This window comes from Dreissena polymorpha, chromosome 9 (assembly GCF_020536995.1).
Source record: "Dreissena polymorpha isolate Duluth1 chromosome 9, UMN_Dpol_1.0, whole genome shotgun sequence".
In the NCBI taxonomy this organism is placed as follows: Eukaryota; Metazoa; Mollusca; class Bivalvia; order Myida; family Dreissenidae; genus Dreissena; species Dreissena polymorpha.
The window spans coordinates 71,817,004-71,829,677 of NC_068363.1; the positions used below are offsets into that span (position 1 = coordinate 71,817,004).

The 12,674-nt window shown below is 33.7% G+C and overlaps 1 protein-coding gene across 1 annotated transcript; it reads right to left on the bottom strand.

Moving 5' to 3' along the window:
* Positions 1-1,880: 1,880 nt before the first annotated feature.
* Positions 1,881-11,874, bottom strand: LOC127846157 (uncharacterized). The gene is made up of 11 exons (XM_052377333.1): positions 11,772-11,874; positions 10,743-10,975; positions 8,243-8,356; positions 5,880-6,047; positions 5,283-5,419; positions 4,538-4,646; positions 4,003-4,086; positions 3,096-3,276; positions 2,634-2,723; positions 2,174-2,245; positions 1,881-2,012 (listed from the first exon to the last, which is right to left on the bottom strand). Exons 1-11 carry the CDS (start codon positions 11,872-11,874, stop codon positions 1,939-1,941), a joined length of 1,365 nt encoding a protein of 454 aa, XP_052233293.1. The 3' UTR covers positions 1,881-1,938.
* Between the last annotated feature and the right edge of the window lie 800 nt (positions 11,875-12,674).

Below are 12,674 nucleotides of genomic sequence, written 5' to 3' on the forward strand. Positions count from 1 at the left end.
AAACGACTTTCTCGTGCAGAACTAAAGTGATACGCAATAACGGACATGAACATCTGGTAGTACGGTATTCACCTTACACGACTTTCTCGTGCAGGAATAGAGTGATACGCAATAACGGACATGAACATCTGGTAGTACGGTATTCCCCTTACACTACTTCTCGTGCAGGAATAGAGTGATACGCAATAACGGACATGAACATCTGTTATAAGGGTATCACCGCTAAATGACTATACGTGCAGAACTAGAGTGATACGCAATAACGGACATGAACATCTGGTAGTACGGTATTTCCCTTGCATGACTTTCTCGTGCAGAACTAGAGTGATACGCAATAACGGACATGAACATCTGGTAGTACGGTATTCCCCTTGCATGACTTTCTCGTGCAGAACTAGAGTGATACGCAATAACGGACATGAACATCTGGTAGTACGGTATTCCCCTTACATGACTTTCTCGTGCAGAACTAGAGTGATACGCAATAACGGACATGAACATCTGGTAGTACGGTATTCACCTTACACGACTTTCTCGTGCAGAACTAGAGTGATACGCAATAACGGACATGAACATCTTTTATAAGGGTATCACAGCTAAATGACTATACGTGCAGAACTAGAGTGATACGCAATAACGGACATGAACATCTGGTAGTATGGTATTCCCCTTACATGACTTTCTCGTGCAGAACTAGAGTGATACGCAATAACGGACATGAACATCTGGTAGTACGGTATTCCCCTTACATGACTTTGACGTGCATAACTAGAGTGAAACGCAATATCGGACATTAACATCTGTTAGAAGGATATCCCCACTACATGACTACACGTGCAGAACTGGAGTGATACGCAATAACGGACAAAAACATCTGGTAGTATGGTATTATCATTTTGCGTCCCCCAGTATGTCGTGAATATTATATGAGATTTTATACGTAACGTTTAATTAACAATTGCCGCGAATTAGCACGTTATTAGTATTATTTTACGCCATATATATTTGTTTTGTTGTTTACGCTCAGTTCAGTTAAAGGATCAAACCTGAACAGTCGTGTTCTGCATATGAACTCACTCAAAGTACACCATTATACCTTCGTTGAATATTCCATGTATATATTGCATGCTCAGCACAAAATCCCTTTTGATATATTGTACCGTTACTAAGTTATAAGTGTATAAGGTGTCCTATATATTGGTTGCACTCTATCCCTAACCTGTGACATAACTCAGGGACTGTTTGCATAACTATATCAAAAAGAACACAACTTTTATTTAAATGATTTTCTTTTCATTCAGGTTTATTTTTCATACATAGATTCACAATACAAAATTATTGCAAGCAATTAATAACATGACTCAACATACATACAATTCAGACTATGCAAAAACATTGTTCATAAGTGTTAAGCTAAGTTTTACATACCTTACTAATTACCTTTAAGTACTCAACAACATCTACAGTATCACAAAAACAAGCTGATGCAAAGCGACACCATACACACAAATAAAATCATGAACATAGGAAAGTGCTATATCTAAAGCTAACAGGGTAAATCGATGTGATATGCTTATTTAAACTTTCGATCTGAGTTTATTTAAAATTGACAATGATTTCAGAAACACGCCTGACAACAAATATAATGCACCATGTGCAGAAGATATATAAGGACTTCTTACGTGTGTAGGTGTTCAGTAGATCGATATACACTTAACAATGTATTTCATATATAATAGTCGAGCTAACAAACACAACAAAATCTCCCCAAAAAACATTCTGAGAAAAAATGGGTTAAGTGTTATGATTGAAAACTCATTATTCTTGCACATCACAACTTCATTTATTTTTTATTTATCCACAAAGAGACTGGATGCTAACTTATAACATTACTTAGAATCTGTATAAAATAACGTAGTAACAAATGCATTATTCCTATTAAAAGTACCTGTATTTTGTTAGCTCCTCCAGGACTAGACAATACTCTTCAGCAGGTGACAAGGAGTGATTTTCTGTATTAAAATGTGCAAATCATTAAAACACAAAGATCATGTTAAGCAAATTATGTGGCTTGTAAACACTTATTGAATTTCTGTTAAAACAATTGAATGCTGCGAGAAAATGAAAAACTCACTAAGCTACTTATGAATCAAATAATTATCATATAACATACCAGTTGATTTGCTGCGGATACACACAACCCGCTCATAATCTATCCATTCCTGTAGACATTCAGTTGTTACTCCTAATCAACAGAACAATTTAATAAATATTTGTGAACTTACACAGAGAAAAACAATAATTATTTTAAATTCATCTACATTATTTAAATGGTTCATTTTGTTATCGGGACATTTATAGTTTTGTTTCTTCTGATTTAACATAAAGTCTTTCAATTCTATATTGTTATGCACAAACATTTTGTTTTTTTTAATATTGGGACAATATTTTCTGAGATGGCAATTAGTCGAATTATGTCAAGCCAGCAATTAAAGGTGTTCATCTCACAACTGGTATTGACATGTGCATCATTTAATTAAACACTGGAAACTGCAAAACAAATATGTGATGGTAATTTTATATAATGACAAAAACACTTGTAGCAAAATCTGCATTTGTCCATGTTTTCTTACCTGCAAAAGGTTCCAAAATTTCTTGAAGAGCCTCCTTGCTTTTTTTTTCTATATCCTCTGCTCTAGCAAGCTTATCAGGGAGGGAGAATCCTGAATAAGAAAATACCCAGAAGTTTAAATTGTCACAGAAAAATAGCATCCATTTTTAAAAAAGAAAACACCATTCATGAGAATTTGACAGTCAACACTTCTAACGACTTCGATGAGGGAACAGTAAACTGCTATCTATCCTTTCTTTAAAAGATTGGTTCAAATCAGTGGTAAATACTAGCACATGGAGTTTCGTCTTCATCAGTAAGTAAAAGTTAGCGTTTTTCTTTTCATTATGTCCACTTTGTTTCACATTATGTTACAAGACTGACAATACAACCCTTTATCTTAGGAATTGTATTATTTACAAATTCAGCTAGCAAGCCTCTGTTGGTTATGCGAGAAATCAATTAAAATGTGCACTTCACATACCTAACTTATTTTTCATTTTCTGACCATAATGCAGCAGGGCATCGGTCAGTAGGTCGATTCTGTTTTCTGGAGTCATTTCTTTGGTTATCTTTGAAAATTTTCCTAAAAACGACCAAATCCTTTCCATTCCTTCTCCATCAGTTAATCCAAGGCCTTCTATTCGTCTAGGACTGTATAGAATCTATTCAATAGCATAAAAACCAGTATATGCTCATATAAGAGAAAACTGACAATCATCTTTAAGAAATCCTGTGTACAGGTCCTTGCTTGTAAAACAAAATAAACAAATGAATGTAATGTCCAATTTTATAACTAAATAAAGTAAATTGCACAAGTAAATTATTGCAAATTAAAGCACTTTTTAAAACATAATACATTTAAACATTCAATTATGAAAGCTACTCTGATCTTAATACTTATTGGTTGATCTGGTATAATTTAGGCGTAGTAACAGTTTAAAAGACAAGATAACTAAATAAATTTTAATAGAAGTGGAAATGTTTGTCAAATTAATTAAAAGTTAACTCATATTTCTACCACATATTTTGATTATTATTAATTGTTTGGTAGCAGTGATTTGCAAATATAAATAACATACATGAATTCAGGAGTATAAGTTGTAGTGCGAATTAAATATTATGTGAAGGTATGGGTTTTCCTTGTTTTTATAGCATGGTCTGAGGGGGGTTTAAAGCATATGTTTTTTTTTATTTGTATTTCTATGGTTCAACCTTTATTATGAAAAGTTAATTTGGGTTGATTTGTGGAAAAAAAATGATGACACTAATTTAATATTTTTGTTTTCTCATTTTGTGCACACTATGCAAAAAGAAATGTGCATATTATATTGTAACTGTTTAGCCTTAATTTTTACATTATTATAAAATAATATTCTATCATGACGTACCTGACAGTCCACTTTGTGGCCATAAGCATGGAAAATTGGTATGGCAAAACTGGTTCTCTCTAATACAGCATTCTGGTTGTTTTTCTAAATATTAAATGACAACATGTTGTTTTATTTATACATTTTAGTTCTTATCAATCAAGATTTAGAGTTTTTACAATTGTGAAAACAATAACCTGCACAGGTTTCTCACAGAAATAACAGCCATGACAACGGCTAAATTCAAGGGCACATAACTCAGAAATACATATATCAGTGCGGGACTTCTACATCTAAAAACAACAGACAAACCACCCACAAAATTACCAACTGCCTGATCTTATATACACCTGTCAAAGTCTGTTCAATTTAATAACCTGATGCAATGAACAAATATTTTGTTAATATCTGAAAGTTTAATTTAGTGATGCAGATGTTGGTCAAAACATAAAATGAACATATGAATGAGTCCATTTCTAGGCAAATTACAAAATTGAAGATCATTATTCATCAGTCTGACATAGTATAAATAGGAAAGACATAAAAGGTATCATACCTTCAAATGCTGATGTAAGCTGCATGCAATGTCATACATCAGGTATAATTTCCCATGTTGGCCATCTTCTTCCAAAAGTTTGTTTAAAAGGAAAACTGAGTACCCAAGCCTGAAATAATAATCTGAATATAAAATTATTCAATACAGTCCTCTTTTTATATTTAAAACAAGGAATGTGTTTGTGAAACACTATGTCCCAATATCTTTGACATTTGACCTTGAAGGATGACCTTGACCTTTCACCACTCAAAATGTGCAGCTCCATGAGATACACATGCATGCCAAATATCAAGTTGCTATCTTCAATATTGCAAAAGTTTACATTAAATGAGCGATTTTGACCCATATATTTGACCTTTGACCTTGAAGGATGACCTTGACCTTTCACCACTCAAAATGTGCAGCTCCATGAGATACACATGCATGCCAAATATGAAGTTGCTATCTTCAATATTGCAAGAATTGCAAAAATGTTAAAGTCTGACGCAAACAAACACACAAACAAACAAAGCAACAGACAGGGCAAAAACAATACGTCCCCAACTATAGTGGTGGGGACATAAAAATATACATGTTTAATACAGTACATTTTAATCCTATGTATATAATTTTATAAAGTTGATCATTACCGTATAACAAATGCTATTTACCAAAAGTGACAATAAAGTTACAATACGTGTACAATGTACATCAATTACTAGATTTAGAATGTTTAAATCATTTTAACGGTATTTTAGAACAATACCTTTCACCATGCTTCAAACTGAAGAACATTTTTGGACACTCGTGACGACAAGCACATCCAAACACAGCAGTCTCTGACAACTTCTTGTTTTTATATTTGGATCGCAAGTTATTGCCAGCTTGAAAGTCACTGCAATTCTGAAACACAAAGTATGTGAACAAATAAATGTTAACATAAAGATATTTTAAGCAATGTCGTACATTTTATTATCTTTGGTTATGTTGTAAACCACTTACTTTCCATTAAACATAGTATTTTGTTTTCAATGTAGTTTTATCAGGATAACACAATATCATTTATAAAATGTTTGAAGATACAAATTGATGTGCCGGAATTGTGTTTCTTTATTTATCTTCAAGTTTAAGTTTGCACATGATGTTTCGCAGGATAACAAACACTTATTTAACCTCTTTTTCTAAAGAAAAACAATCAGGCAATAATAAATATTAAACTTGGTGCACCATTTGCAGCCATCAGTCTATGGTGCATAAAAAGTAAGGGATCAATGCCAATTAATGCTGCAATTGTCAACAAATTTTACATTATAAATGTGCTTATACAAATCAAATATCAATATTAATACATAAATTCACAAACCATTTCTGGTTTCTTTTTGTCAGCAGAATATTCATCAATAAATAAATCTACTGCGTCTTGATCTACAAATAGCCGATTGTTGTGCTTAGGGTCTGACCAATTTTTTCCAGAAGATTCTTTACGAACTAATTGGAAATCTGCATCACAGCAGTAGATCTTAGCGGACGACTGAAAAATGAATGTATATGTGCGTTGAGTATAAAGAAGTGAACAAAACAGGAATAAATATGTTCTTTGTGATTACATTCTAATCCCATAAAAATCAGATCAAATGAGTTCCTTGATAGAACAATTAAATTATTATCTACTACAAAATAAAATAATGTACAAAATGATGAAAGCCTAAATTAATATTGTTGTTTGATAAGATTCTTTTCAAAATTTTATTTAAAGTTAAGACGATCTTTTAAAGCATCAGAACTTTTGGAAAAATAATAGCATCATTCAAGCTACCCCCCACCTAAACCCTAGACCACTGACAAAAACAAACAAGAGGGCCAAGATGGCCCTACTTCGCTCACCTGAGAAGAGTCGGTTCATTCAATCTTTACCAAACGTCAAACTTGACCTATATATTGTTCAGACAAACATCCTGGTCAAGTTTCATCATTATTGAACCAAAACTCTGGCGTATATAGTGTTTTTGTTTTTGTAAGATTTGACCTGGTGACCAATATTTTGAGTTGACCACCCTTACCAAACATCAAACTTTGCTTATAAAAATAAGTATTATGACCAAGATTCATAAAATCTGAGACAAATTTGTGACCTCTAGAGTGTTTTCAAGGATTTTGTATAATATAATGAAAATTTGGACAATCTAAGGGCAATAATTATGGCATTAATTATGTGATTTTGCTCATTATCAAAATTGACTGTGATCTTTCAACAACTTTGATAAAGAATGCTTGAGAAATGTGAATGCAAGAGTGTTAATAAACCAAATGTGGACGGCCGGACGGCGGACAAAGACCAATCCTAAAACCTCACCTGAGCAATCAGGTGAGCTAAAAAGTGTGTTTCACCGATCTGAGCCATTTTCAAACTTGTCTGAAAAATCAATAAAACCAATGTATTGAATAAGTTTCACAATGATTAGGCAAAAAATGTGAATTCTATAGTGTTCGATCACAAGGTTTCTCTCTAGTCACATAAGGAAAACTGCCCCCCCTCCCTGGCAGCCATGTTTTTTTACTGATCGGGATCATTTGCGAACTCGTCTGAGATATATATATATAACCCTTTACCACTTAGATACGTATTTTCACGCATTTGTAGTTCCTTATAAAGTAATATTTAATTGAAGACCTTTCTTACTAGATTAAAGTTTTTAAGACTTCATATCTAAACCATAGATACTGATGAGCAGCAAACAGCATAAAACATGAACAGGCTGCGAGTTACTCTCAGGCTTTTCTGGTTTTATGCTGTTTGCACATTGCCTTTTTCACTTTGCTTCTAAGTGGGAAAGGGATAACCAATCTTTTCACCAAGTTTCATGATGATAAGGCAAAAAATGTGACTTATAGAGTTTTCACAAGCTTTTTTAAATAGATAAATATAAGAAAACTGCCCCCCCCCCCCCCGGCAGCCATGTTATTCAACTGACCGGAACCATTTTCAAACTCAACTCTCATATCAAGGAAAAATATGTTCTGAGCAATTTTCAAGAAAATTGGGTCAAAAATGTGACTTCTAGAGTGTTCACATGTTTTCACTATATACATATAGAGAAAAATGCCCTGCCCACTGGCAGCCGTGTTTTTTCACCGATCTGGACCATTATCGAACTCGTCCTAGATATCAATAAAACCAATGTTTTGACCAACTTTCATGATGATTGGGCAAAAATTGTGAATTCTGGAGTGTTTACAAGGTTTCTCTATACCCAAATAAGGAAAACTGCCCCGCCCACTGGCGGCCATGTTTTTCAACGGACCGGAACCACTTTTGAACTCAACCATCATATCATTAAGACAAACAAAGTTACATGAAGATTGGGCATGAAATGTTACTTCTACCGTGTTTACAAGGTTTTTCTTTTTTGACCTAGTGACCTAGTTTTTGACCCGGCACAACCCAGTTTCAAACTCGACCAATATTTCATTGGGACAAAGCTTCTGACCAAGTTTCATGAAGATCGGACAATAATTATAAATGTGGCCTCTAGAGTGTTTATGAACAAATGTGAACGGACGGAGGGACGGACAGACGACGGACAAAGAACGGTCACAGAAGCTCACCTGAGCAATCAGGTGAGCTAAAAAGCAAAGTATCAATTCATTGATTAATTTTTACTTTAAATACTGTAATTGTAAAAGGGTGTGATAATTTTCTGTTACAAACACTATTTAATACATTACCTCATAACAAGCTGGACATTTGGATCCATCATCGTGGATGTTTTCCGTTTGGTAGATAAAATGTCGAAATTCATCGGCTGTTCCTCCTACAAGCACTTTGTACAAATCTTTGACCTAAAAATATAACCGCGATTTGTCCCATTTATTCAAAATTTATTAAACAAGATAAAATCTACAGACAAAACCAACAGTTAAAGCAAGCTGTAAGAACTTAAAATAAACGTTTAAAGGTAAACTAAAGCATACACATAAGGCAATTACACATTGCAATTAAAAATAAGGCTTGTCATAGGATCTGACATATGCCCCCAAAGTGGAATATTGTCGGTGCAGTGTGAACTTTTTTGTGAAACTTTTCCAGATGTTAAACTTTGTTCTGTGTTAGCGACTTCAGTATGGTGTTTCCACTTACATACTTATATTCAATCATCCATCCATTCAGCATAATTCCATGCTGTCTGCTCTTAATCAAATTGAATTTGATAATTTTCATATCAAATAATAATGTATGTTATCTATAAAATTGTTAATAGCCACTATAACACATAGGGTCTTTCTGTAATTATTTGTGTACAATGGTGAGACATACTTTTAAAGGGTGGAGCATAAAAATGGAAGGGGGATGGTACATATTTAACAGAGAGGGGCACAAAAATGGAAAGCTCCGCCTCCTGCTTTTCTGATACTAGTATAGCAAATCATTCACATGAATTAGTAAATCAAATATTTATACTTAAATTATTTTGTAAACAAGCTTTATTTTATGTATTAACTACATATAAAAATATTTTATCCCATTTTCAACGCGACATTGACAGTATAACACGTTGTGGAATATACTAGCCTGTCTTCAACACTGTGGAATAAACCTGTCGCGTGCAAGGACTACTTTTCAAATGACGTCATGCGATATGCGCTAAAATTAGGTCGATATTGTTTGGTTCATTGATCGAATTTTAACTTAAAAATTAAGAATGTACAACAAGCCATACACATACCGCACAATTCATAAATAATCTGCCATGTTTGCTTTCCTATTTAATTCACGTTAGGCATAGAGCTGTGTAAACCATAAGATGGTAAAAAAAGCATCACACTGGAATTGGGAACGTCCCATTTTGTACACGGGTATTATCTACTCATTTATCTGTTGTGTACTGGAATGTTTTCCATTCTTTGTGTATTTATATTTTAAATTATTTTCTTGTACAATAAGGGCATTTACCACAGATAAATAAAACATTGTGCAAATTTAAACATTATTATGTTTGCATGCAGAAATCTGCAAATGCAACCGAGTTTACCAACGGCTATTATTAGATAAACTGCTCCAGTTTATTTGAACAGCAGTAATGTAGAGTACATGACGTAGCGTGTGACGAAGAAGAAGTTAATTGAGTTCATAAACTCTTTTGAATATAGTGATAGGATGACATAAGGGTCTTTATTTAACTATGCTAAAATAATTATTAAAGACCCTAGATGCAAAATCGTCAATTATTGAGTTAAATGGATTATTAGATGGATTTTAAAGGATAATTAAAGGTAAGATACTAGTTCTAACGTGTTTTGGTTTTTGTTTGTACTTTTGTCGTTCCCTGTTATCGGGGAAATGATTTTAACATGGGCGCCATTGATGCATCGGATCACACACGGCATACCCATAACATTATATAAAAAACACGTTCTGCGCGTCCTTAAATTCGTCGTCCGAAGTCGGAAAACGTATTGCCCTGTATATTAAGTCAAATAAAGTGTCAGTCGCTGCAATTGTCGGTTTACTCGTCAAAATTGTCAAGGTCGTCGATAGCTAAAGAAACTTCAGCGTACAGTTTATACAGTATTGACAGACCTGTACAAAGTCGCGCCAGTCAAAAATCATAAAAAGTGACATTTAAAGTTATGGTAGCCAGAACTAGGTCATCCATGGTGTACATGTATGTTGACATCGACATAATTTTGTCAGGAGCAATCGCCGCCATATTGGATTTTGATCATTTTCTTTCGAAAATAAAATAAATTATAGTAAAGTAAAATCTTCTTTTCGCGGTCATAATGAATTACAATTCGCATACTGCGTAAAATTGAATCGAGGCATATGGTGATATTTTTACTTGTTTTACAGTTTGTGTGTGAATTTTTTAAAGACTATTTTGCGTACCAGAACAAATACATGTATATCACTATGCATGGTTACATTTGTTAGATTTTAAGCGCTTTTAAGACTGAATTAAAATTATTGTTAAGGTTATTAGATCTATTTATGTTAAATGTCATGTTGAAAAATATCATGGGATAAATGGAATACTAGGATTAGCGTTGAATACAGAGAAGTTTATGTTGCTCGGATCGAACACCGAAAGCGCTCGCCAAGGCTCGTGCTTCCGGCGTTCTAAGCCTCGCAACATAAACTTCTCTGTATTCAACGCTAACCTAGTATTCTCTATATACTTTTGTGTTACTTCAGAAAAATTAAAACAAAAATCATGTACAAACATACAGGGTGATGAATATATGTCTTCATGTGCTTTGATGTCCTCGCGTCTAATGCAGAGCAGAAACTTTTAACTGACACCGAGCTTTCAAGAAGAAGACCACATAACCAGCGCATGAAGTCAAAGTGAAATGTCACCTTTGGAAATTTGGTTGAAGATGGCCACAGGTTGAACCTAATCAAGCGTACAGCTTCAACTTCACACTTGCAAAATTGCAGGGTCTTCAAATGCTGTCGACCTTAAAAAAGATTACAAGGTTTTTAAAAAATACTTGTGGTTGTTTACTATAAAAAGTGTTTTAGTAATTGCAAATTGGCAAAACCATGATTTATTGGGATCATATAACTCACTTAAACTTGCAACTTAGTTGTAACCATGCTAATGTGTAATCAGGGGCATTTCCAGTTGTAATAATCAGTTACTTGGCTTTTTAATGACCCAGTTTGATACAGGGTGCATATATTAATATAGGCGAGAATGTAGCTAGATTCCAATATAAGTTGACTACTGTTTAACACAAAGTAACAGGACAGCAAAACAACCTGCAACGAATCTTTCGTACCAAGTTACAATATAGGATAAGAACAATGATCAGCGTGAGACATGACAAGATCAGAACAATTATCAGCATGAGACATGATAAGATAAGAACAATGATAAGCGTGAAACATGATAAGATAATAACAATGATCTGCATGAGACATGATGAGACAATTACAATTATCAGCATGAACCAGGATAAGATAAGAACAATGATCAGTGTGAGACAAGATCAGAACAATTAGCAGCATGAGATATAAAATATGAACAATTATCAGCATAAGACATGATAAGATAAGAACAATGATCAGCATGAGACAATATCTGAACAATTATCAGCATGAGACATGATAAGATAATAACAATATCACCAAGAGACATGATAAGATAAAAGCAATTATCAGCATGAGACAAGATAAGAACAATTGTCAGCATGAGAAATTATAAGATAAGAACAATGATGAGGGTGAGACATGAGAGGATTACAAAATTACCTTTATCATCCACGACCACAAGTTTTTTCAGGTAAGTAGTGCTACAGGAATGGTCATTCAATTTCCAAGCCTCATCATCATCAATGAAAGAAAGGTAAGCCATGTTCTGTAAAAAAGGGCATTTAAGACAAATGCTCAATAAGCATTTAAAAACACCTCGCAGTTTTAAAGTTCAAGATAACAACAGCTTCTGAGTTTGATGGCAGTTGGAACTGGTTGGTTTTGAAACCATGTATTGAAAAAGACCACATTTGTAATGCACGTATTTGTATGAAGCTCATGTAATGATAATTTTCTAAAATGGTACTTTGAATATCTCTAAACACATTCAAAGATTTTTTAAATACATGAAGTCATACCACTTTAAGAAAGTACACTGTCTTAGATGATTTATGTTCAAATTCAATGATTATTATGATAAATGCTTTCTCTTGTATTTGTTAACATTGTACCTTCCAAATTTCAAACAAATGCAGATGAGGATGTTTATGCCTCAACCGCAAGCATGTGAGGCACGTAGTCTCCCATGAACAGCAATCACAACACCTGTACAGTTCATCTGTGGAGAGACAACAATCAGCACATTGTCGCTTATTGGGTGTCTGCATTTGTACATAAGCAGACATAATTTCTGGAGATATACTTTTCCATTCTTCAAGACGTTTGGCCTTTTCAGTATCGTATCTTCTATTTCCATCTGCAACGCATACATATCTTTCTTTAATATTTTGAGGAGTTTCGAGTTGACAGTAAATATTATTGATTATAGACAAATAAGTAGACCTCAATTATTGTATTCTCAGGTATTCCAAGTTTTTTTCCATGATTTTGTGAGGACCCTGGCCCACTAACATTTTTTTTGAGTTGCGAACTTTTCAATTTTTTTTTTTAAATGAGTCGCAA